The sequence below is a fragment of the Prosopis cineraria genome, unplaced genomic scaffold (genome assembly GCF_029017545.1).
Source record: "Prosopis cineraria cultivar Desert tree isolate PC_DT_omini unplaced genomic scaffold, ASM2901754v1 PC5, whole genome shotgun sequence".
NCBI classification, from domain to species: Eukaryota; Viridiplantae; Streptophyta; class Magnoliopsida; order Fabales; family Fabaceae; genus Prosopis; species Prosopis cineraria.
Window position 1 is genome coordinate 33,805,911 of NW_026555336.1, and position 27,149 is coordinate 33,833,059.

Genomic DNA, 27,149 nt, shown 5'->3' on the forward strand with positions numbered 1-27,149 from the left:
ACCTCATTAAATCTGCTTGAATATTGAGATTTTGACATAGCAGACGTGAAAAGAATAAAAGGAATGGTGAGAGATTTGCAGACTCAAACCTTATCTGCATGTAGTAATTGTAAGCTTCTGCGTGTGTGTGCATGTAACCAAGACAATTGCGTCATCAAGGAACTATATACCCAAAGTAGAGCTTATACGAGGAATTCCCTTCATGTCCCTTGTCTCTCTTCATTGTTTTTCCACTGATTTTGGTTACTGTTTATTAATCCTCCTTAGAAGAAGAAAAAAAAAAAAGACCTGATTTTGGTTAATGTGCATTAACCCCTTTTTGTTTTTTCAAAGATGGTGCCGATGAAGATTAGTTAATCAAGGGAAACATATTGAAAGTTCTGTTTTTTTCTCATGTAGTTGACACTCGGCACCCTTTCTGCTGAAAGGAGACAAATCATAGTGTCTTATTTGAGAAAATAAATTGTTGAGGTTTATATTTGTCTAGTTAATAGTTCCGTAAAAAGAAAAGGAAATATTGAAAGATAACAGAAATGTAGAGAAAAATGGGGAATGATTAGTTAAATGATATTCTTTTGTCTAGAGAAAATTTTTGGTCCACAATTTTTCAAATTCAATGGACTTGTAACTATCAAAGTGTCATTTGAAGAAAGGTTAAAGTTGCATGGTTGATTCTCATCTCTTCTTTCTCCTCCTTGTATTTTCCTCTAAGACATTGGTATTATTCACTCAAACAAATTCTCTCCCAAGATAGAAAGAACAAATAATAGACTTCTTTCAACTAATTAAGTTTACTTTATACATAAAGGTAGGAAATTGAAATCGAACCATTTTCTTAAGAAATAAAGGCCCCAACCATCTCTTCATTTTTTATAAGATCTGAAAAGGAAAGAAGTTTAGTATATAATAACATTTACAAGTTTTCACTAAAAAAAAAAAATTATGTCATGATCACTATCATAAAAAAGTTTATAGTAATAAATCATATTATTTACAAATTTAATATAGTATAATTCATTCCAAAATTTCTGCAATACGCAAGAAAATTTGTATAATTTTCTTAAATGACAATAAAAAAAAGGTAAAAATTGAAAATATTATCTCTCTATCACTTAGAAATTTATATAAAATAATTATAATCAAAACATAAAATCAATATTAAATGGTTTTAAAAATTAAAGTTATTTTAAGGATCATAAGAAAAAGTTCTCGCTTACGGTTTTCAAAAGTTAAGACTTAATAATCAACATATCAATATATGAAATATAAAATTTAGAGCAACTTCATCATCCACAAGTTATTAATAGTGCACTTCCTAAAGTTTTGTGCATTTTTCTTAATTTTTTAAAATTTCCTCATGCATCTCATTAGATATTGTACTACTTTATTCACATACTTTCAAATTTCATTATTTAACTACGTAATTTAACAGGATTTATATTGTTAAAAACTAAGTATGATATTTAATAGGATTTCTTTCTTCTTTTTTCTGTGATATGCCAATTAGTTTTTACCTTTTAGAAGCTACATTAGGCTTGACTAATATAAAGTGAAATGAGTTTGGCTTTGGCTACATGAGTGTAAAACTCCTAACAAATGGCAATAATTCTTTTTCATACATAAAGAAAAAGGTATCATAAGAGTGTTTCCATTCATTCTTATCCCCATACAAAAAAGACAATGTAATAATAACTGAAGACTAAATTATAACTTTAGAGAGTATGAGTTTAAAAAATATAATAATAATATACTTTTACAATTATTGAAAGAACTTGAAATGTTTAGAGTTTTAATTAAAAGTTATTTTTCCCAATTTATTAGTCTGAATGCAAAATATTTACGCGTGGAAACTGTGGAGGAGGTGTCAATTAGGCCAGAAGCACATGGCCCTACCTTGACATTTTCATATTCCACAACCCTCACTACTTATAGAACTCCTCCTATGTAATCCTATGTCCATTCACTCATTCATTTCAAATCCTTTCTTGCTTCCATTACTTCCTGCAAAAAGCTTCACCCAACTTCCTCTTCTTCTTTCAATTCTGCGTCTTCAGTTCCCAGTATTGTACCATCTTGTCCTATAGTCCTAATTTGTTTTCTTTCTTAGCACCTGAAACCATGCTCAAGAATGATCCTGTAACGATGGCTACCATCACTGCAAACAGCAGCCTCCATCAGTTGAGAACTTCAGCTTCTGAGAGCAGAAACAACCACCAACGTGATGCTTTCATCTCTTCATACTTGAACAGCAATGAAGAGAAAGTTGCAGAGTCAGGGAGGCATGTTAGGAATTCTCTTACCAGCAATAGGTGGGAGCATCTCCATCTTCAAGTTCAACTAGCAGAAAAGAAGGAAGAAGATGGAGATATTGGAGTCTTTGAAGCTCGTAAGTACTTCAATGGAGGAATGGATCATGACAGTCCCAGAGTTGCTAATGCTAACGTGCCTGCAAGGCAGTACCAGTATCATAAAGATGAAGATCACAGAGCTCTAGAAACCCGGAAGTCCAATAAACCCCACTACGGAACTCCAAGCGTTCGATCTGAATCAAGTTGGAACAGCCAGAGTAAACTATTACCGAATGCTCAGCGGATCTCTTCCAGGAACAGGAACAGCAAGATACAGAGAAAGAGTTTTCTAGCTGGTCTTGGCTGCAAATGCGCCTGTGCTGATGATAATTCTGTTGATATCAGTGACCATAACCATAATCCTACTTATGGTGTTGTCCATAGCAAAGGATCTCACAAAAACAACCTCTTTAAAGCTGGCCAAGATGCTGATTATTCAGTTAAGACAAACAAGCCTCGTGAAGAACTCTTGTGCAATAAAGATGTTTGCTTCAAAAAGCCAGATTTAGCAATCTCAGCTGTGAACTCTGGTCTAGAAGATCAGCTGGTGAATATGAAACTTCAGCAGAAGGAAGAAGAGAAGCCAAGGAAATCACTGGAGGTATTTGGCTCCCCAATATTGAATAACAGGAGATCTTTGACCTTTGATAAAAGGCTTACAAGGCCCTCTTGGGATGCTGCTGCTGCTGCTGCACCTAAAGTGGAAGAAATTGACATTTTTGAAGGAAATTACAATGATACTGAGAGTGATGCAAGTTCAGATTTATTTGAGATTGACAGCCTTACAGGTAAGACCAACCACTTCCTTAATAGACAGACATCAGAAGTTGCTTCTGGTTGTGCCTCCCCTACAACTTGTTATGCACCAAGTGAGGCAAGCATAGAATGGAGTGTGGCCACTGCCAGTGCTGCAGATTTTTCTGTCCTGTCAGATAGTGAAGAACAAAGTGCAGTGGCCACCATACCGGCAAAAACAGCGTATACATCACCAGCTGGAACAACAAAAGCTAGCAGAGAGATGCAAAGGAGACATTCTAGTACGCTGATGGGCTGCAAGAGTCATAAGGCTGTGAGGGTGTCTGGGGATGCCTTCATAACCTTTGAAAAACCTAATTATAGCCCGCTAATTCGTCGCAGGTCTGATACCTTGGCTCAGGTGACAAGGTTCAAGACAGATACAAAGATGGGAAATTTTGGTGCCATTCATGGGCAACATGCTTATGCCCGACCCCCACTTCAACGTTCATACTCATCACATGTTTCACAACCCCTGTACATTTAGCAGTAGTTTGAATTAACTAGCGGTTAGGACTTAAGTTATGCATTTTCACTTGGTGTATTTGAGTTCTAAATCTGGTTGCTAAAATAGTTTTAAATCTCTTAAAACCTTGTAATGTTATTTTGTTTGCATTGATATATATAAATACATATTGCCCATCAGTATTTGCTGTGTCTGGTTCATAAACAAGATGAAGATGGATCATTTTGGAAGGAAGCATATGGACTCATATTGCCATAGATAAGGCGTGAAAGGAAACCTCGTATTGTCAAGGCATGGAAAAATGCCCCATGTAATGATCTCTTCCAATCCAGAGTTTGCTTGTTGCATAGCTTTTTGTTTTTATTTATAATGATGGATGTATCTGATATCACCATTACATTTTGGAAAGTGCAACTATCTTCCTTTTAACTTTTGATGATACTTTTCCTAGAAGGACCACTTGCAAATGATATAAGATCTGCCTTTTCTATATGTATTTTTCCCCTAGTTCTGTTGGCTGTTGAAAATAATGCATCCAAAAGGTGTGACTGTATAAAATTTATCCTATACCTTTCTCCATAGGAACAAAACAAAAGTCAGGTGGTTCCTTTTTTTTTTGGGCCTGAAAAGTCAGGAGGTTAAAGTTAACTATTTGACAGTAAGAGCTTGCTTTCCCTACACTGTTATAGTCTTGCTTTATATGTTTGATGTTATTTCACTATTATTTAGTTGTTATTTTCCATTTTTTGCAGGACATTTCAAACAAGCTTGAGGACACCTCAATTTCGCGACATAAATATAAGTGTAATTATGAGAGGTTTATTCATCATAACTGACTAATTGAGAATTTCAAGCCTCGAGAATGTCTTTATAGTGACATGCAACTGGCAACAGCGACGGCGAAATGCTCACCATGGAATGAAGCCAGGCATATTCAATATTAGAACTACCTAATAAATATGGTGGTCCATCCATCGAGCTTATAATCATTATGCTTATGTCACAGTCAATATTGCAGAAATCCATCAAAAGTATGTCATACGATGGAAAATAAAATTCCTTGACATTGTGGAAGCTGATAAACCCAAACCAGGAGCCCCTATTCCGATTCTTGATCTCATTCCACGAGTGGTTGATTAACTCATGACTTAAGACCTGAAACCTTCATAGTGAACGAAGCTTGTCTATAGAGCCTTCTGTAGATAATAACTATAAATCTAATAAGTACCAACACTTCCATAAAGAGTCATTTCTGGAACTTGTAGGCAAATAATTTCATGAAACTTCTGAGGGGCAAAATTCAAAGAATCTGGATCCTTATGTTTACTTGGAAGAGAGCAAAACCAGGCAAGCTATCAAGTCCACAAAAGAACACTTGCGTATCTGTCTATGATACAAAATAAAATGTCATTTTAAATATGTTAATAGGTCCAGCTTTATGTGGTGCAAATTAACATATTAATGGTCGGGTCTAACATCAGAATATTTAGCCTTTGTCTGTCCATATAATGGTTTCTGTATGATATACCTGTCTGCAGTCTGCACCATCATTGATTGGAGGATAGATAAGCTTGGTACCCAAGGACCACTTAGGAGATGATTGCCTTTCTCTCTCCACAAGACTTTGAGTAGAACAAAACACAACCTCTAAACTTGATGTCCAATATCTTTATTATGAGGCATGAAAGTAATTATGGTATATTTGTTCAAAGTTCGGATATGAATATTTTGAATACGACCTAATAGACCTGATAGGGAATATTTGCCACATATCATTCTATACATAGATTGGGGTTTTAGAACCTTGTTTAGATGGAGCATGATAGTAGCATCAGAAAAGATAACTTCTGCAGTCGTTTCTGCAGAAACTATAAGAAATGGTCGAGTCTTTGGTTCATCATATTTAGCAATATATTTTTCCTTGATAAAAAGAGCAATGGTTGTTTAGATGCATAAATATGATTCAAAACTACTGCAGATGACCGAAATAACTAACCACAGGGATAGATTATGTGGGTGGAAATGCAAACAATATGAAAATGACTTCATACCATTGAGCAGGAACGAAGTCCAGCATCAATATCAAGACTGGATCATTAAGAATTTAAGACAGGTCCATATACAATTCATGACTTTGAAAGCTAGAGTGAACGCGAGACAATCTTCACTAATCTATCAATTGCCTTCTATTGTAAACCCTTTTTTATTTTCTAAACGAGACAATCTTCACTAATCTATCAATCACCTTCTATTGTAAGCCCTTTTTTATTTTCTGAATCAGGATCTCAGATTTTCAAATGGTACGCTTGAGTTTGCCCCCTAGAACAAGTGAAAAACTATTGAAATTGAAATATAATTAGATGGAATAAAAGACCAATGGCTCGTTTTATGGCATGGAATTGAGATTGAAGAAGTGGAAGTGAAAATTGAATTGAAAAATAGATCATTTGGTACACTAAATCTCACTTTTTTAGAGAATTTGATTCTATCAAAATTGATGAAACATACTTCCACCTTCACATCCATAGAACCTACATCCTCCTTCACTTCCCTACATAGATATATCCTACTTTCGCATGCATACCAAACATGTTTTGAAATCTCACTTCCTCTTCCTCTTCTAGCAAAAACTTTCCCATGCTACCAAACAAGACATAAGTTTATTGTTAAATGTTAGCATGAACTGAACTTTCCAGCAAGTAGAACCACAAAGGTGGGCAGAACACAAATAATTTGTAGATGAAAAATACAAGTTGATAGAAGCAAGACAACAGGGTGCTCTGAAGCCAGCAATTGAAGGGTACAAGAAAACCACCAGAACAGGTAGATCCACAATCTCCTTATTAAAGGGCAATCTAATATGGACATAAATAAAGCCAAAAGATTGAGCACAGAAGCATATATGTATATATACAAATCAGTTGGGCAGTGCGACTCATCACGATTAAAAATAATACTACTACAGACAAAGAATGCTCTCATCAAACAAAAAGATCAATCATCCTTGAACTCTTTAGAAGGCCTAGCTTCAAAACCCCCACCTCCCCTCTTCTCCAGTGAGTAAGGCATGTAAGTACCCAGGATTCGATCCCACATAACAAAGAATGGCTGTGAGAAATTGTACTTGGTGCCATATAGCTGATGGTGCACATCGTGGTAGGCTGAATTATTTGTGAAAAATATATGGAAAAGGTTCCCAGGGAGCCATAATCCACAGTGGTCGTCCACAGTTTTAATCGTGGCAAAGGAGAAGAAGAAGATGGAGACCCGTGGGCTCATGCCAGATGTAAGAAAAGATAAAGCTCCACCTACAGTATCTAGAAGAAGCCCCTCTACAGGGTGATTGTACAGGGCTCCATATGCATAGGGAACAACAAGTCTGTGATGTTGAGAGTGGATGTGCTTGTATAAGAACTTGTTGTGATGCATGTATCTGTGCATGAAGTATTGCCAAGTGTCCATAACCACCATGGCAGTAACAAACTGTCTCAGTAATACAAGGATGGACGTATTTTCAACAGTGACATTTCCACCGTCATCACCATTCCCACTGGTGACCTACACAGTAACAAAAGAGGTAATTATGATTTAAAATGTCATATCCAAACAAAATTTTACCAATTTATGCTTTAGTACTCAACATGTAGTGAAGAAAAAAAAAGGACATTATTGCAAGGAAATTATAAAGGAAAAGACAATGGCTTCTGTAATTTCCACTGCCACTTTGCCAGAAGCACTAGGTCATGTTTAGTAATGGAAAGGAAACAAATCATTGGCTGTGCCCAATCTTCCAAGTGGTTAGTTGCCATGAGTTTGCATTAGCTGATCATGGATTGTTGTCTAAACGAGTCTCATGAAATTTCTCATGACAAATTTCATCTTAAGATTTATTTACGTGTGCCCTGTGATACACAAAAGAACCAGTATGTTCGCTATTATAGTATTCATCTAAAATGGACAGACTATTGATTCTTTTTTTTATTGGCCAGAGACTATTGATTTTTATGAGATCTCATAATTCTAATCACTTAGCCTTGAGATAATCATTGACAAGCTTCCTAGACAGCCTCATCAAGTCCACATCTAGCCTCCCCTCTTATTGACCATTAACCGTTAGCAGATCAAATCCGTTCCTGATGTAATTACATTAATAATACATTATTATTCGTTATCCACAAAACTTATAAACTCTTCAATCTGTTAGAATTGTCCAGTCCCAGAAAAAAATACACCAAAGTCAAAAATAAAAGAGTAAAAGCAAAAATATTCATAAGATCATTGAAATTGGATTCTTCTTCGTTCTTTTGGGGTGATTTACAGCAACAAAACACCCCCAAATAATCCATTTCCCAGAGAGGGGAAAGAAAGGATAAATGAAAATTGGAGATGTCCTTTCCAAAGGGGGAAATCAATCACCAATTTGCGTGGGAGATGACAATAACGAGAACTTCTCCAACTTGTCATCTTTTGCTTTTAGGGAGGAAAAAGGTTCCTTTAGGGTTTATATTAGACAGATACGACAACGATCTAATATTTTTGTCACCCATTAGGGAGACTATGACGACAGTAAAATTTCTCTGATTACCCCATATGAAGTAGCATATAATAAACACACACGATTCCCATATGATAAAATTCGAAACTACATCCCAAATATAAAATCTATTTAAAAAGGATTCACATAAACGGGCATTTATCGTTAACATCACAATCAGACAGTTTAAAGAGTTTCTATCCATTAAAAGAATCATAAAGAAAATTTCGATCACTTACAGCAAACAGGAGTATTGCCACAACAGCCTGAACTACTTGTTGAAGAAGAACTCCTTTCACCACCGAAACCTTGGATACCAAATTCTTTTCATCTTCATCCTTCTTCGAGTGTAATCGATAATTCTCGGAAAATAATCCGAGAACAACATAAATTCCAGAATAAATCCAATAAACAAAAATTGGAGCAAAGGTTCCCAACAATTCATCAGAAATCCCAAAATCCATCTCTCGTAAAACAAATAAAAAAGAACTCAAAACCTAACCCGACTCAAAATTCACATGAAACCAGAAAGAAGTTCACGGAGGTAAAATAACAAGAAAATATAAATAAACCCTAACCCCAAAAATTGACCCTCCCACCTTATGATTAATCGGCCACCCAAATAACAACGAAATCGGATTCATACATTGAAAATGGCTAAGGACCTATAGAGTTATGGCTCCCCACAAACGGAAGATTCCAAAGGTGTTCGGAGTCCAGAGAGAGAAGGGACGATTACAGAAGAAAGACGAAGTCGGTCGCAACGAAAATATCACTATAAATTGCTAGGACGCTAGTCTACGTGTTTTATCGAGCACCCTCTAAGTGTCGCAGCACGAGAGGAAATCGGAAAAGAACGAAGTGATCAAGCACATGGAAAAGGAATGGACGGTGGTGATTGGGCAGAAGAAAGAATAAAGGTGTAGGTGGTGACAGATGATCGAAGTTTGAAAGCCGGAAAGATAGTGAGGTGGTCGTTTGAAAGCATTGGAAAAATCGTAAACGGTAAAACGACACCGGCTTTGACCAGGCAAATTTCTGAATTTTCTAATTAATTTTTGGCCAAAAAAGAAACAAACATTTGAAAATTTAAATGTTATTGAGTTGGGTTCAAGACCTTCAAGTTCATGAGCGCGTGGAGCATATCCACTTGTGGACGTCGCGTTTGGACACAAACTTGCGTCAGATCCGCCGCCGGGCAAGTCAGAATTCTTTGAACAAACAGATATTCGAATCATTTAATTATTTAAATTTAAATATCATTGTTGACCCAAAAGAACATGTCAATCCTTTTTTCTAATTTTGTTTTATCCAAAATATAAGTTCAATTCATCATATTAGAATTAAAACATTTAATTTTTTCTTTTTTTTCTTTTTACATAAAATTAAATAATTAATATTTCTTGAATTTTTAATTAGAACAGTTTTAAAAAAATATTACTCCTTCCTATTTATTTTTAATATAAAAAAATTTTAAAACGCTTTTTTTGCCCTTAATGTTAGAATAATTATTTTTTAATTTTACTCTTTATTTATTTATTACCATTTGAATTTTTAAATAATAATTTATTATGATTATTAATTGTAAGGAGGTCAAAATTAAAAATTTATATATTTTAAAAAAATTAAGGATATAACTATAATTTTTTAATAAGTGTAAAGTTTTAAAAAGCTTTTTTTGTCCTTGCTTCTTCCTACTTATAATGCAATGTTAGAAGAATTAATTTTTTAAATTTTTCTCTTTATTTATTTATTATCATTTGAATTTTTAAATAATAATTTATTATGATTATTAATTGTAAGCAGATCAACATTGAAAATTTATATATTTTAAAAAAATTAAGAATATAACCACAATTTTTTAATAAGTGTAAAGTTAGTTAAAGTTGTCTTATATTAAGGAGCATTAATACAGTTCCTTTTACATATTTAACATTCCAATTTCTATTTAACGATTCTCTCTCTTTGTTTTTTTTTTTTTTGCGCCACCAATTTAACTATTCAGGCAATTAAATTAGACATATACTGTGGATCAGAAAAGTAATTGAATATGGTTTATTGTTTTGGATTTGGATGATGTAACTCTCGAGTATTTGCAGTTTAGACGTGATATAATTACAGTTTAATGCACACTTACATCATATAAATGGAAATTTCATAAGAAGAATTTTAATAAAGAATAAAAGAACCATCGAAGGGACATATTTACAAACCATATCCAAAACATTATGAAATCTCCCTACATAAACAAGGGACTAATTTGCCATTACATTTTTGTCATTAATTATCAAAATGCCCATCACTAATTAAGAAAATTCCGTCCTCCATTATCATTGTAGCTAGACTTGTTAAAATTTTAATTGCCATATCAAAAAGAAAAAAAAAATTACTTGTCAATACAATAATAACTCGCATTCTTTTGATTGAATGACAAGTTTTCTTTAATAAATTGACAAAAAATATTAATAAAATGATAAGTTTTCTTTTCATTTTGACAGGTAAACTTTAAGTTATAAAGACTCGCCTTTTATATATTGAACATTGCTCAAAATTTTCTTTTCATAAATTAAAAGGTACATGTTATACGATAGTTTACAAATAAACTATAAATTATCAAAACACCTTTTACAAGTTAAACCTTGTTAATAAATTTTCTTTCGTAACTTGATAAGTAAATATTACTAAAATAATAAGTTAACTTAAATGGTGGTGAAGATGGAATTTTTTTAATGAGTGAAAGACAATTTGGTAATTGTACATGAAAACATAAAATCAAATCAATCATTTGATCCTGCAATGAAATTTCATGATCCTACAATGCAATTATTTCCCTTGTCTTTCATTGAAATTCTCTTAATTTTATATTAATAATTGTAAATTGTTTATTAGTGATTAATGTTAATGGTGTAAAAGTCATACGTTTATATTCGATTTTTCTTGTATATGAAGTCATATAGTATTTTATTAGCGGTAACCGATTAAGTCATTTGACAAGGACTTATTTTTTAAAAAATAAAATTGTGGCTGAAAAATTAAAATTAAAATTTTTTAATTAAAATTGAAATTATTTAAATTTAATTTATAGTATTAAATATTAGATATATAGTTACACTTTTTTAATAATAGACAAAGTTTTATCATTTTTATTATAAAACATCAGCCTTGTTTTACAAGGATTATGTCAAAGCTGCCAAAATACAAAATGAAATTACCAAAAAAAACTGTGTTATTCTAACTTGTAACATCCCTTATACTTTATTCCAAGTTGAGTTAAGTAACATATCCGAACAGATAAGCTTAACATATCCAACACAGAAGCATCCATCAATTCAGTTAAATAAAAAATATATAATTTTAAATTTGAAATCAAGAAAACTGAATTTTAAGAAAGTGTGGGTATATTTTTATAATAAAGAGAAAATCATATAATTTAGGTAACTTGATGAATAATTTATCCAAATAATAATATAGCATCATTTTTAAGGGTTAAGTGATAATTTGAATCCTAAACTATAGGTCTGAGATCCTAAATTTATTTTTAGTGTAAAATCACTCTTCAGCTTTTAAAGATGCTTATTCCTACTGTTAACAAACATTAACTTTGACTATTTATTAAGTAAAAAATTACAAAAAAAGATCAAAAAAGATTTATCCTTTTTATATTTTTTGCATCCTTATATGTGGTTTTTGGATTTTTTTTTCATTTTTTATCTTTTTATGCAATTTCTAAAATTATTTTGTAGTTAATTGGTTGTCAAAGTTAAGTTTTGTTAACAGTAAAGTAAAATTATATCATTTTTAAAAATAAAAAAAAAACGTTGTGGCAAAACAAAGTTTAGGATTTTATATATGTTTAAACTCATAATTGTTGGGCCAAATTGCCCATTAACTATTTTTTTTAAAGAAAAATTTATTGACAGAAGTGGCGGCAACTGGCAATAATGGAATCCACCAAGGTGGGTGTTGATTAACCTTTAATTAATGATTAATGAATTAACGAAATTCCTTGCTCTTTGCGAATTTCAAATATCTCATGATTAATGAGACACAGTTCAGAGATGATTTATATTTTGTACTATCAAAACACTCCAATGAACGTTATATTTGAGACTAAGGTTGTAATTAATAATCCATCACTTTTCAAAATAAAAATTATCATTCCAGAAAAGTAATATTAATTAAAAATTTAAATATAATTCTGAAAATATGTTAACAAATCTCTTAAAAATTGAAAATAACAAGTCAGCAAACTTGGGAGAATTACGACTTGGGACATAGTGATCACTGATCCAGATCCACAAACTTTCCCCTTTCATCTTCTCTCCTTCAACAAGATTAGATGAAATCTTGGATCCCCCTATTTTAGAAGAAGAAATCGATTTACTCAACAAAAATACCATGAAGTGAGACGAAGAGATGGTTGACAAAGGTCAGGATATGCTACAAGACCTCTCGATATCATCTAAGCATATCAACAAGCACTCAACAGGGAAAGAAACTTCATCTACCTCCGTCTAACTTATGGAACTACAATCTAGAAAAGATTAGGTACAAGATGCAAACACAAGCAAAGAAAATATGATCAATGGAATTAAAGCCTTCAAAGCTCCTATCTCTTATAAAGATTCACTCATTGGCTATAATGGCTGTTTTGGAATCCATGAGGCTAGAGACACCAAATTTATCAATGACACTCTTGAGCTAGATAAGGAATGGATTCCATCCGAAACAACTAAAAAATTAATGGAGCAATTTTCAATGAGGCCTATCTCATATCACGGACAAGAAAACATCTGCCTTCCTGGACGGATGCCTTGGTTATAAATACTTTGGGTATTCAATTGCATCCTAAATCACTCAAATCCAGACTTGCCAGATTGTGGAACTTAACAGATTTTGAGCTAATTGATTTAGTCAATAATTTCTATATTGTGCGAACAAAAAATTCTAAAGCCTATGAAAAAACCTTCAACGGTGGTCCTTGGACCATCTTCAACCACTGCATCCTTGTTCAGAGATGGACACCTCAATTCAATCCTAATACTAACTCTTTGGGTAAGGTGGCATTATGGGTTCGATTATCTAACATTCCCATTCAATATTATGATAAAGAAATATTTTGGAGAAAGGGAAATTACATTAGGAAAATACTAAAAGTGGATGCAAATACTCTATCAAAAGCTTAGAACAAGGAGGCCATAGGCAAAATTGAACAAGGCAAATTTGCAAGGATTAGTATTGAAATTGATTTACAGGAGAAACTAGTCCCAATATTACTCATTAGAGACAAATTATACAGCGTTGAATACAAAAGCCTAAATCTTATTTGCTTCAGATGTGGCTGTTATTGGACATACTAAGAATATTTGTCCATTTAATCCCAAGAACAATCAAGCAAAAGTAAGGGAGAAAGGCTAGGATCCATAAGCAAATCAACAACACAACCACATTGAAAAACAAGAGGTTTCGACTAACTAGACAAATCCCACTAACAAAGGGTCATCGAAAAACACACACCAGCCCTTACCGATAGAAGATTACGGTGAGTGGATGAAGGTCCGATAGCTAAATCTTGCTCAATTTTTTAGGTTTACAATGGTTACAAAATTTACCCAGAAAGATCGCTCACAACACCTAAACTGAGGTACGGACTTCTCTACCAAATCTTGATTTGACCTCTTAGTTAATCTTGATCAGATCTATAAAGATGGCAACTGATATGGAGAAAACTACTAGACAGGTTTGGAGGAAAAAAGAGTTACCTGGAGTAAAGAGATCCTGAACGAATGAGAATGAAGAAGTAGAGGCAACTAGAAATGACATTAAAATGGTGAACAATGGAAAAAAGAAAATCAACGCATCTGGGCTTAGGTTTGACTGGCAAGGCCTGCAAACATTGAATAAGGATTTCATGAGGATTAGTGAGTCTTAACCCAAAAACACGACAACCAAGTTTAAGAAGCATGTATACTCAGTTGTTAAAGGAAGTAAAAGAGAACTGGGCTCCAGCAAACAACCGATAAATGAAAACACTCACATAAAGCCTATGGATGATAAGGAACCTGGACTTCCTTTTACACTTGATTTAAAAATTTGGAATAAGCCTAAAATTCTAAATAGGAATGTATAATTTTCATCTAATTCTTCTCCACTCCTTATACAAATCCTGATTAGAATAAGCCATCTAACCTAGAAAATATCTCTCTTGATCCAAGCACCATCCCTGAGACATAGTTCAATAGTGAGAAACATATAGAAATTAATAATCCAATTATGTTACTAGCGAATGATGAAGACATAGAGGACACAAATTTCATTGAGGCAAATGATGAAGATGACCTCCTCTTTGAAGATTATGGATACACTCTAATAAATAACGACCTGAAAGATGACGAGTTCAGTGATAACCTAAGCTCTAAATCCAACGATTAATATGGTTATCAGGTTCTTTTCCTTCTTTCCAAATTTATTTATTTAATTATGGAAATTATATGCTAGAATTGCAGAGGAACTTGCACTAAAAGCTTTCCCTCACGTAATAGAGATATAACTAATAAGTATAATATTTAAATTCTCATCCTTGTTGAAACTAGAGCTAGTGGTACTAGACTAATAATATTATTAAAAATCTTGGTTTCTTTGACTGGATTCGCCTTGAAATCACTGGTTATGCTGGTGGTATTTGGTTGCTTTAGAATAATGATGAGGTTAACATTGATTATATCTATTCCAACGTTCAACTTCTTTATTGTAAAGTCAATCATATCTCGAAGAAAACATCCTATCCATTTTCTTGTGTCTATGGTGATCCTAATCCTTACAATTAGGAGCAACTATAGAATACTATCAATAATCTTGCTATTACTATTACTAATCCTTGCTCATTATAGGTGAATTCAACTCTTATCTCACTTGTGATGACAATAGTGGTGAAAGCAGGTATAATTAGAGGTCTATGAAACTTTTTAGATAATGCATCAATTCCTCTAACCTCTTTAAACTTAACTTTACTGGAGATAAATTTACTTGAGAGAAAGATAACATCAAGGAAAGATTTGACTGGTTCTTTTGTAATACTGAATGGAAACTTAAATTCAACCAAGTGAATACCTTCCATCTCCTTAAATATGTCTTTGACCACCGTCCAATTAGAATTCAACTTAAGAATTTAGCTAATTCTAGACTTCATGAAAAACCTTTTAAATGTCATGCTGCTTGGATGGTTGAAGATTCCTTCTAATCATTAGTCAAACTTAGATCAATCAAGACTGGAAAGAAGGTGCTTCAAAATTCACTACCTCTGCGACTTTATGGAATAAAAATTATATAGGTAGTACCGTAACAAACAAAAAAAGAATTTTAAGAAGATTTAAAGGAATTGATCGTAACAAGAATTTCAAAGACAATTATTTCCTTAGGAAACTTGAAAAGTCTCTTTGAGAAAATTATAATAAAACTCTTCTCCAAGAAAAACTTTTCTGATTTCAAAAGTCTAGATGCAAATGGTTGAAATGGGGAGACATGAATTCTAAATTCTTTCATACAACTGCCATCATCAGGAGAAAAAGAAACTAGATATTATGAATTTAAGATAAATATGGTAATTGGATCCGTGATCACTGCACTCTTAAGAACCAAAGTGCCTCTTACTTTGAAAAACTCTTTAGCAAGGATGGTCAACCTAAGCCAAAGTTGTTAACTAATAAAAGTTTTCCACCTCTAACATTTATTCAATTGTAGTCTATCCATAAAGAAGTTATTGAAGAAGAAATAAAAAATGCTTCTTTTGATATTGGTGCTTTTAAAGCTCCTGGGCCTGACAGTCTCAATGCTAGCTTCATTCAATGCTATTAGAACGATCTTAGAGATGGCATTAACCAACTTATCAAGTGGATATTCATTGAACCCACTTTCATTAGTAAAATCAACAACACCTTCATCACACTTATCCTTAAAATTGATAACCCAACTCATATGAAGGATTTTCATCCGATATCTTTCTACAATATGAGCTACAAAATTATAATTAAGATATTCTCCAACACGCTATAACAATGTATGAATCATTTGATTAGAGACAGCCAATATAGCTTCTAATAAGGAAAACAAAGTAGTAATAATATCAACATTAATCAAGAGATCATTCACTCTATGGGAAATAAAATTGGGAAAAAGGGATTCATGGCTTTCAAGATAGACCTTGAAAAAGCTTTTGACAAACTCTCTTAGAATTTTATTGATGATACTCTTCATATCATCGTATTTAGTGAGAAACTTAAAAAACTCATCATGGCAGCCATCTCTTCCACTCGTATGAGAGTCCTTTAAAATGGAAAATGTACTAATGAATTTACTCCATCTCGTGGCATTTGATAGGAAGATCCTTTTTCACCTTATCTTTCTGTTCTTTATATTGAATGTTTAAGTCATAGCATTTATAATAGCATTGATATAAAAGATTAGAAGCCCGTTAGCCTTACAACAAATGGACCTCCTATCTCATATTTATTTTTTTGCTAATGATTTATTTCTTTTTGTAGAATCATCCCTTAAACAAGCTAAGATTATCCAATGGTGTCTCACTAATTTCTACAAAGCTTCTAGGCCTAGTTGTCATATTTTTGGCCTAATAATGTTAATATCAATGGGTCATTTAGCTTAGTGAAGAACTAGGAATCCCCCTGATCAACAACCTTAGGAAATATCTTGGGATTCCTATTATTTATAAAAGAGTTTCTAAACTCACATTTGCTCCACTAATTGATCAAATTAATTCATGACTTTCCAATTGGAAGAGTTGTTTTCTTAACACCGGTAGGAAAGCTGTTCTTATAAAATATGTTCTCTCTTTAGTTCCTAGCTATGCTATGTAGACCATGCTCTTACCTGATAATGTTCTTGCTGATTTGGAATCTTGCTCTCGTAACTTCCTTTGAGATTCAATCGATGAAACTAAAAAGCCTCATCTATTATCTTGGGACTATATCACTAGGATAAAGATCATGGAGGTCTTGGCTTCAAAAAGTTTAAAAGCTAGAATAAGGCCTATATTATGAAGCTTGCTGGGAAATTATAACGAAGCCTAATTGTCTCTAGGTTCATGTCTTATGTGATAAATACAAATACAACAACCCTACCATCCTTATGGTTCATAAAACCAACTCTTGTTCTTACACATGGACCAGTATATACAAAGTTTAGGACTAATTCATATCTCACATAGGTTGAAAGGTAGCAAAGGAAGACCAAATATCTTTCTAGCATGATAAATGGTGCCTTCTTTTTGAACCCCTCATTAAATATGCATCTCCTAAAGCAAACTCTATTCTTCATACAAAAGTCTCTGATTTTTGTTCTGTTTTAACTAGTTGGAAAGTTGATCAATTACATAGATATCTACACCAGGACGCCATTAATCACATCATTGTTGTCCAACCTCCTAATGCCAATGCTGACAATGATATTATTTGTTGGAGACCTCCAAATAATGGTAGTTTCACCACCATATTTGTTTATATGGCTATTGATAATCATTACAACATCCCCAACTCTAAGATGGGGTTTAAGATTTGAAAATGGCCAATATATAAGAAGATTAAGACTTTTCCTTGGAAAGCAACTTAGGATCATCTTCAACCTAAATTCACCTACTCTAATGGTGGCAATATCTGTCCTAGGCCATGCTCCTTTAGTTGTAACTCCTTAGACTCTACTGCTTATATCCTGAGAGACTGCAAGAATTCTAGAAAGGTTTGGATAAAATTAGTTAAAAAATTTACACTTAATAACACTTTCTTTTCTCCCCTTCTTCATGAATGGATACTTTAGAATACAGATTATGATGTAGGTAATGTTTATTTAAGAAAGATCCCTTAACAGAAACTGTTTGCCTACATGTGTTGGAACATTTGAAAAGATAGATGTAAAAACATTTATTCCATTGAAGATAATCTTGATAGAGACATTGCATTTACTAGCATTCAAAAGATCCTCAACAATCAATATATCCAATTAAAAATCAACTTTCTAAGTCAAAAGGGCGATAGATCAAAAGTTAAATAGTTATGCCCTAAAGATGGATGTGTTAGACTTGATATAGATAGTTTGTCAATAATCAAGGTGCTACTTCTTGCTGTGGACTCATGCAAGACGAACATGGCAATTGAATCAAAAGTTTCTCCAAGTATCTTAGATATCTCCCATGTACAGGAGCTGAACTTTTGTGCATCTTGGAAGGATAAAGCATTTGTTAGGTTGAAAAATTGATAAAGTTCATGTTTACTTTGACTATATAAAAGCTCTCACGTTAATACGTAATGAGTTCTTTATAAATCATCCTTTAACTGCAAGTATCAACAAAATTAGAAATATTATTTTGAAAGACTAAACGGTCACCTTCGATTACGTTTATAGGAAGGCCAACAAATATGCAGATTGGTTGGCACATCAGGCTTATATCTACAATCTTAATGTTCACATTTTTTACGCTCCACCACTTAGGTGTAGAAATCTTTTGTTCGCTGACATTACACAAAATGTCATCTAACATGGTGTCTCTGTGGCCTTTTATTCAAAAAAAATATTATTATAAAAAATGATAAATATCCTCATCTTGTTTTTTTAATACATTATTTATTTGTTTAAGAAACTTTTTCATATTTAAACATGCGCTTAATTTTGTCAGTAACACCAACAAAAGAGCATTGATACATATTCACCAATCTCTCTCTCTCTGCCCCTCCCTCCCTCCCTCTCTGTGCATGAGCATCTACTATCTCGATCTTTCCTTACTCAAGCTCTGAGGACTTGGTTGGTCCATAAAAAAAGGCTTTGACAAAAAAAAAAAGCTTTAACAATTTAATAGGACCTAGACTAATTTGGATTGAGAGGTGATAAGTATCATGAGAATGGAGGCTCCTAACCATTTACATTGATACATTCTCAAAACTTCTTACTAAAGGACCTCTTGCTAATTGATCCAAATAATTGCATACAATATTCACAGACCTTTTACTAGACAAGCAAGCACGGGGGAACCTCTTCAATAATATATATGTACACTTCTTGCACGTTATTAAAAAGTAATATTTTAATATACCCATTTAAATTTACTTGTCATGAATTTTTTATAGAAAAAATAACAATCAATAATCATTGAAAAAAATTTATATCAATTAAAAATTAATTGTTATTAAAATTTAAATAAAAAATAAATTTAAATAAATTATTATTAATTTAAAATGAGTTATTGACACCCTAATAACTAGTCGATAAAAAATTAATTTAAATCAACAAACATCTATTCAAATTTTAATAATAAATGATTCTTACTCGACATAAATTTCCCCAATGACCCTTTACTGATATTTTTCTCTTTTTATATGCTCAGTTTTTCCTCTAAATATATTTTAAATTAACGCATTTTTAACTCCATGATATAAAGGTCACACACAAATCGAATAATTAAATAATATTTTATTCATTTCGCAGACTTTTCTATACCTGTAGTTTTTCTCAATTTGGAAATTGGTCCTTCTTAGTTTTATTGTTTTGAAAGCACTCCCCATAGATTTATTCTGTCCGTGAAACACTTGTTACATTTAGAATTTTCCCCCTGTTTCCACTGACAAGAAAACAGTACAAAGGTAAATAGTTAGACTAATGAAAAATGCACTCCATCAAAGAATCATCAGCAATCAGAGCTCCTAATCATGCGTCGTTCGAGGAAAATCCTCAATGCTTGATACATCATAAATGAAGACTAAGACCAATCATACGCAAAACACAGCATCTAAAGCTTGCATAATAATTTCGGACAACATCTAAGCCACATATTCTGTTTAAACTCTAGAAGTGGCATTTCAAGCATCAAAAAGGGAAATTTTGGCTTAGAATAATCTTTTGCTGGTTTGCAGTTCAGATTTCTTTCTGGGATATTTAGGAGGCCGAGAGGAATAACACCCAAGTATCACTACTTTGCGCTCTCACTGGATGGTTCTTCTGTTCCTCCGCTGTGAATTAGCTGACACACGGATTCAGAGTGTTATTATATGTACTAATCACAGTAAGAGGAAGAAGGCGATGAGGTTAAAAAGACTATGAAATATTTGGGGACATTACCAAGGATCCCAGTTGTTCGTATGCTTCCATCACTTTTGGATCTTGCTCATCTTCATAACCAATTTGAATTATCCTCGGTCCGTTTACAGACCAAAAGGCTCTTCGACCTGCCTCCTGCAAGATGACAACAGCGTAAATTTGATGCTCAATTTGGAAACTCGGTCATTCTGAAGGCAATCAGAGGCATGCATGTAGATGCAGCCCCCAGAAAGGGAGAAAAATGTCACGTAATCTTTTGCTAGTTTATCAGGTAATAGAAACTAGAATGGTTTGTCAATGACACACCACGAATCTACATCATCAAATGGAAACATATTAGACGCATTCACAAGTACTAAGTGGGTTTCCTATGACAGTGCTAAGTTAAAAATGGATAATTATTAATAATAATCAAATATGAGAGTTTTAAAAGGATTGCTATCAGGGTTGTCTTCGACATCTTAATTTTACGCAACCTCACAGTAGCTTTAGAAACTCTATCTCTCTCCTCTATTACTATGCTGTGGGGCAATGCACGATGTATCTGATATCTCTAGTTCTCTACTTCCATTTTGCTTTTGAATGGCTTCTCTAGGATCATCTACAGCTATGCAAACTGTTTAACATACAACTTCTAAATCCCCTCACTCAACCCTGACCAAGAGGAAGGAAGAGACATTTTTTCATGATGAATTATACAAAATACTTAGGTTCAATAACATACTAGCTCTAAACATATGATAGAAATATTGATGAAATGAAGAAAAGAAAGAAGAATAATATTTGAAGATTGGCAATTAATGGGAGATTTGAAGAAAATTCAAGATTCGGAAAATATCTGTTATCTTTCCTTTATTTCAGTAATCTTTCCAATAAAATGTAATTTTTTAGATTTTTAGATTATTCTAGAAAATTTGCAATTAATTCTAGGGTTAGGATTAAGGCTTTATAAGTAGGCCTTAACATTTCTTATTCTGTAGGCCTTTGATTATGAATTGAATAACATTAAAATTTGAGTATTCCCTCTCTCCCTCGAGTTTCTTTTCTTCACCCTCTATCCGTCTGGTTTCTACCTCCTCTCTTTTTGTCGCTCCCTCCTCTCGTCCCTTCTCTTCTCTCTCTCTCTCTCTCTCTCTTCCCCCTTCCCCCTTCCCCCTCCCGTTCTACATCAAATATTCACCTGTTACAGCAAAAGAGGGTACAGCAAAAGATTTTTCCTTCCTACTTTCAAATGGACAGGGTACAAAGATTCAAATCTGTTCAGTACCAATAGTGTTCAAGCATAGATTTGGAGACATGTTTCTTTCTTTCTTTCTTTCTTTTTTAAATTTACCTGCAATACAATCAAGTATATGGCTTCCAATGCTTGAATACGAATATCAGCATCAGTAACTGGTTCGCGCTCAATTGAGAGTGCAGTACCAAGTTCAAGTGGCATTTTTGATGTGTCTTGCTCACTGTATAACTGCAAAACAATTGCTTTGTCAATGAAAGAGAGTATGATACATAAACCATGTCCATATAATAAACATTCAGAAGGGAAAACACTATTATTGGTTTCTATAGTTTCATTGGGTTTTACTTTTAGTCTCTGTAGTTTTTTTTTCCAGTGTCATCAGTCCTTGTAGTTTTAGCAAAATTGGGTGATGTTTGTTCCTGAACTCTCCAACAATGTTAAATTACAGGAATTAAATGACTAAAAATACTGAAAACAAATTACAGGGATTAAAAGCAAAACATGTTAAAACTACAGGGATTAGTGATTATGTTTCCTCTGTTCAGAAATGCCAACTAAACAATAGATGACAAGGTAAGAAATGATCAAAACATGAAAAAAATAATGCAGAAAAACAAAATTTTGGGGCGGGGGGGCATGGATATGAACACTGACAAAGACCACTTGAAACTGATTGCAAGTTCGCAACAAAAGCTGGCACCCTTTAAATGAATATTTTCTATATGATTTAGGAAATTTATACTTTACTATGACAAGATTCTGTATAAAGTATTCTCTTCTTTTTTCTTTACTCTGTTAAACATATTATCATTCTACACAGCAATGACAACACTAGATGCACAGAAGATTGAGCTCTTTCATGCCTTTCAGAAGGGAATTCATACAACAAATTACAGGACCATGGAGAAGATTATTTCCGTTCTAGAAAAATTAATGAATTGGGCTCATTTTTTAAAGCAGTTAAAAATCGTTTCGCTCGGTAGGAAGGAATCTTATTTGACAATAATCAGAAATGCCAAAAATTTGGGGTCAAAGAAGGTAGATCATGTAACCTTATGGCCAGCAACTGGAAGCAGTAATGCTGGCCAGAGAAACTCAGATATCAAAAGCAAATTCTGTAGTTGATTTTCAGCTTCAAAACAACAGTTGCGTAAAGTCCCAAATACCTGCAAAGCAATCAAACATAACAACTATATCAGATGAGCTGAAAGTTCTGCCCAAGTTTGGTCAACCACTGACTTTTAGTAATTTAAAGTAATCACAACAAACAATACAGCATTTATGGAGAAAGCATGATTACAATACAACAATCTATCAAGAGATAATTCATAATTCAACATGAGCCGGTCAAAAGCATGAATCAATTCAGTTCCATTCACACAGTTAAAAAATTCCTAGGTTTAAAGCCATAAGCTCCAGTTATGGATGCAATGCTCAACAGCAGCAAAAGTAAATGAGTTTATATGACTAACAGAGCATCGGACCATTGACATATCAAAATGACGTAGCAGCCTCTCCAATTGACTTGCCACTTCCTTCAAGAGCATGTATAAAAATAGAGTAAATGGAAAATAGTATACTGCTTTATACTACTCAAGAACTAATATCAAGCTATTCAAACACTGCATGAGATTGAAAAACATAAATGTAAGTCATTGTAAATACCCCTTTCTTTCTCAATGAGCTGTTTGAGTCAAATTGTCTAATTATCTGCTTCAAGAGCCCCCTCCTTGGATCAAGCAGAAGCTTCCTTCCTGCTTGCTGCTTTGAGATATTAACAAGTATTGACCCAACATGCTCAAAAGGACCATCTATTACAAATTAGGGGGGAAATCACTGAACCAGAGCAATGATTTGTTAAAAATTATGAATAATCACAAAAGCCAACTACAAAGCACAGAAAATTTCAAGAACACAAAAGCCAAAAGTTTTCTTATATCTAACTATTGAACACCTTTGAGAAGAAACCTTAGCCTTCACACTGGACTCTCCAGCATATTATTTTGTCTGTTCAGAATGCTACTAGTCTAGAAAATTGGTTGAAATCATGATAGGATATCACCACGTTAGCAGTCCCTATGTAACGATTTAAGAAGGCACAAACATGTGAAGATATCCAAAAGGGCAGAAGAGTGGGCAATAAGTTGGAGGTTGTTAATTAGGAATTAGGAAGTTGAGTTAATTGTGCACAGTCACAGCGTACAATAGGTGTGATCGATCTATGGCATGAAACTACTCCCTGCTAATGGGTAGGGAAGTAGTTATTTTTTTATTTCTATTTATAGACGTAACCTAGGAGAATTAGCCTTTGATGTTGATGTTTATCACTTGCAATTTGGAGATTGTCTGCCTTTCATTAATAGTAAATTCAGTGTTAGGATTCTTTAGTTGATCCTCCGATAATCTCTTTATTTTTGCACTTTCTTTTGAAACTCTATCATATCATCATCAATCCATGCAAACATGAAGGGAAAGAAAAACTTTCAGTGTGAGTATGGATTCTAGACAGTGGATTAAATTATGATCAAGCAACCATTATGTTTAGAGAATAAGTGAAGAAGTGCATTACAAGCCACGGGGTTTTATTTTTTTTTTTTAATTATTTTACAACTATTTAAGCAATTGACCAAATAAATTTAAAAAAATCTGGACAAAAGAATTTTGTATTAATTCTGCAGAAGTCACATTGAGCTTGGATGGACGCACCATGACCTTCATGGGTAGTTCTACAAAATGATCTGACAAGCTTCATCACATATAGTCCATGCATCTTATCATCATCAGTCTGACAACCCGACAAGAATCAATAATTGATATTTCCATAAAATAAATAAAAAGGAAAAAAAACGATACCAATGCCATATTCTGTATGATGACAGTAGTAGCCATTTCATCAATTATAATAATATAGTAAAACTCCAAAACATTTTCAGATGTCACCTCATGCACGGATGACATTCACAAATTGAAAAAATAAATTTAAAGAAAGCTAAATTACAAAAATACCTAATCATCACAGAGTAACATAAAACACACCTGGAGCAAGTAAGTGCTGCCAGCATCCAGTTGCGTAAGATTCACCAAAAGCATGACAAGCAAGCGTGTAATGGTACACTCTGGCTTGCATAAAACATCCATTGCAGTTTTGATCATTCCCAAATGAACCATCTCGGCTGCTAGATTTGAGTTTTGAGATAGATTAACAAGGGCTTCAGCTGCAGGTTCAGAAACCTCCTGGAAGGGCATAGCAGCTCTTTTGATCCATAACTACGTCTTGAATAAATGCTACCCCAAATTGTGAATTTGCTCATGGATCATAACATTAATATTTCCCAAAAGTTTAGTTTTCTGAATTTTTTTTTTCCTTCATTCTGGGACTAGATGAACAATCTTGAAACACCACAAAATTCATGATTTGGATAAACATTTAGGAGGGGTGTTTGGTTGGAGGGGAGGGGAAATTTTTTGGGGGGATTGGGAGGGGAGGGGTAAAATTTGTTACACCTTGACCAGTATGCAATTCAAAAGATACAGATACACTTCCCAAGCATCTCAACACTAATAAAACGAGAATAAAATTATTCATATATAATTATTTTTCCTCTCCTCCTCTCTCCTCCTAAACCAAATAAAGTAATATCAACTCCCTCGCCTCGCCTCAAACCAAGCGCACCTTTAATTAAGTTTTTTGGGTCTAAAGAAACAGTTTGAGTTATTCATTCTTTTGCATCCAGATTTGGAGACACCGAAAAACTTAAGAACAATAAATGTAAAATTGACTCTCTAGATTTCAAAAGCACCTTCGGACCAGCTAGGAGTTGAGATAATGATGGTAGCACTGTCTTTGCATATTTGGCCAAGGATTGCAAGCCATCATCAGAGCCAGTTAGTCCACGAACTATATCAACAGCAACCTTCGTTATCTGTGAGACAAACAACACGCTTCACTATTATTCGATGCTTAATTTGTTTATTTATTTTTTAAAAAAGAAGAGTCCCGTCATACATTAGTACTATATCCAAACTGTTATCACGCGATTGATTTTGCAGGAACTAAATTTTTAATAAGTAAGAACATGAAAATTGTTTAATGTTAATGTTCCTAAAAGAAGCTCGTAGAACTCCGAATATAATTTCCCGACAATTTCATGGAAAAGAAACAAAACGAGAGAGTAAGAAACTTTACTTGAGGTGACGGAGAAGACAGGAAGCCTATAAGCTCCTCGAGCTCCGTAGCCATGGTTCTTTCAGTTCCCGCGGGGCGCCACCGCACTGCACTGCAAATGTCTGCAAATAGTCGCCCCACCAGACTTGGGTGGGTTTTTAAGTTGATTATGACATGATGCGACTCCGTTTTGTCATTTGCTTTGCTTTTTGGCTGGCTTGTTTATTTTAAAAATCCCACATCATTTGGCAAACAAAATGGAATAAAATATAACATAAAAAATGATTATAATTATAAATAAAAAAATTCTTCAATTTTTTGAACGAAAATAATTATGTAAACAATAAAATACATATCTATTCGCATTATTTTTGTAACTTGATTGGTTTAATTTTAACTTGATTATATATGGTTCATTTCAAATTCTCAATCTTAATTTCTTTTTTTGCAACTTTAAATTGAATTTTTAGCGTTTACTTCCTCAATAGCCTCACGCCTTCTTGCTTCTGTCTCCTTACATTGTGCTTGGTTGAAGTGAAATGGAAAGGAGAAAAATAAAAAAAAAGAAAATTTTAATTAGTTTGGTTAAAAAAGAAAAAAAAAATTTCACAAAATAGGGTAGGTTGTTGAGGAATTTTGTTAATAAAAGATGTGTCTTTTAAAAGAATTTCAATATAATATTGTTGCAGCTGCTTTATTTCTTTCTTTTTTAATAAAAGGGAAGGAAAAAAAAAAGCAAAACAACACAAAATAAAGTAGAACGAGAATAGAGAACTAAGGAGGTTTAAAAAGAACATCTCCATAGAGGTCTTCAACTTAAAGATTCTGGAAGCTGAGTGAAGTATTCAATGCTTTCTTTGCACGCCTATCAACTTCATGGTTTCTAACTCTAGGAATAAGAATAACCTTTATCCTCAAATCCCTTTGCAGCAACTCACCTGCTTCTTTTATCACCGATGCATATTCATCGTAATCTATATCACCTCCTAGAAGAAGGTTGACTGCTTTAAAGCAATCAAAAAACAAAATACCAACTCGAATTCCCTTATCCCATGCAAACTTTAAGCCTATAACACATGCCTGTAGCTTAGCAAAAAGCGCATCCCTTTTATGAAGCCTAACAAGTAAGCCACCTTTCAAAACATCATTCCCATCCTTGACTATACCTCCACACCCCACTAATCTTGTGCTTATCGTGTAGGCACCGTCAACAAAGATACTAAAGCTATCAAATTCTCGATTTAATACAGGAAGACTTTAAGATACTCCTTGCCTACCAAGATTATGCACACCAAGCTTACTATGACTCAAACTCATACATCTAATACCTCTAGCATATGCCACAATGTTGGCAATATCTATATCCTTCCCTTGAAAAACAAATTCATGACGTCTCTTCCATAAAAGCCAGCAAACAACAGAGAATCATTCAATCTAAGTATCAACATTCCTTCCCACATTAGAGCTCAGATTCCATTTGAACCAATTCGATGCATTTAGAGTAA

General features: G+C 33.4%; 3 protein-coding genes across 7 annotated transcripts; 1 reads left to right on the forward strand and 2 right to left on the reverse strand.

Moving 5' to 3' along the window:
- Positions 1-1,664: 1,664 nt before the first annotated feature.
- LOC129311366 (protein PHYTOCHROME KINASE SUBSTRATE 1-like) lies at positions 1,665-3,788 on the forward strand. The gene has a single exon (XM_054953643.1). The coding sequence runs from the start codon at positions 2,119-2,121 to the stop codon at positions 3,628-3,630; it is 1,512 nt and encodes a 503-aa protein (XP_054809618.1). The 5' UTR covers positions 1,665-2,118; the 3' UTR covers positions 3,631-3,788.
- Positions 3,789-6,329: 2,541 nt separating this feature from the next.
- Positions 6,330-8,945, reverse strand: LOC129311367 (sphinganine C4-monooxygenase 1-like). Its single transcript, XM_054953644.1, has 2 exons — positions 8,383-8,945; positions 6,330-7,167 (listed from the first exon to the last, which is right to left on the reverse strand). The coding sequence occupies exons 1-2, from the start codon at positions 8,605-8,607 to the stop codon at positions 6,604-6,606; spliced, it is 789 nt and encodes a 262-aa protein (XP_054809619.1). The 5' UTR covers positions 8,608-8,945; the 3' UTR covers positions 6,330-6,603.
- Positions 8,946-19,826: 10,881 nt separating this feature from the next.
- LOC129310398 (uncharacterized) lies at positions 19,827-25,789 on the reverse strand. Of its 5 annotated transcripts, none has more exons than XM_054952226.1 (10): positions 25,666-25,789; positions 25,280-25,402; positions 24,516-24,713; positions 24,186-24,264; positions 23,145-23,290; positions 22,964-23,014; positions 22,532-22,645; positions 21,576-21,707; positions 20,264-20,377; positions 19,827-20,165 (listed from the first exon to the last, which is right to left on the reverse strand). In XM_054952226.1, exons 1-10 carry the CDS (start codon positions 25,717-25,719, stop codon positions 20,115-20,117), a joined length of 1,062 nt encoding a protein of 353 aa, XP_054808201.1. In that variant the 5' UTR covers positions 25,720-25,789; the 3' UTR covers positions 19,827-20,114. The 5 variants fall into 5 exon arrangements, with proteins under 5 accessions (XP_054808201.1, XP_054808200.1, XP_054808203.1 ...); XM_054952225.1 differs by having other exon boundaries at positions 22,952-23,014; XM_054952228.1 differs by lacking the exon at positions 24,186-24,264 and having other exon boundaries at positions 22,952-23,014; positions 23,145-23,240.
- Positions 25,790-27,149: the final 1,360 nt, after the last annotated feature.

Coding starts and splice junctions, on each gene's coding strand:
- LOC129311366 (XM_054953643.1), top strand. CDS start 2,119: ATGCTCAAGAATGATCCTGTAACGATGGCTACCATCACTGCAAACAGC.
- LOC129310398 (XM_054952225.1), bottom strand. CDS start 25,719: ATGGCTACGGAGCTCGAGGAGCTTATAGGCTTCCTGTCTTCTCCGTCA. Junction 20,378..21,575: donor TATACTTGATTGTATTGCAG/GTAAATTTAAAA, acceptor GTCATCTTGCAG/GAGGCAGGTCGAAGAGCCTT. Junction 20,166..20,263: donor ACGAACAACTGGGATCCTTG/GTAATGTCCCCA, acceptor TCCGTGTGTCAG/CTAATTCACAGCGGAGGAAC.
- LOC129311367 (XM_054953644.1), bottom strand. CDS start 8,607: ATGGATTTTGGGATTTCTGATGAATTGTTGGGAACCTTTGCTCCAATT. Junction 7,168..8,382: donor TGGCAATACTCCTGTTTGCT/GTAAGTGATCGA, acceptor GTTACTGTGTAG/GTCACCAGTGGGAATGGTGA.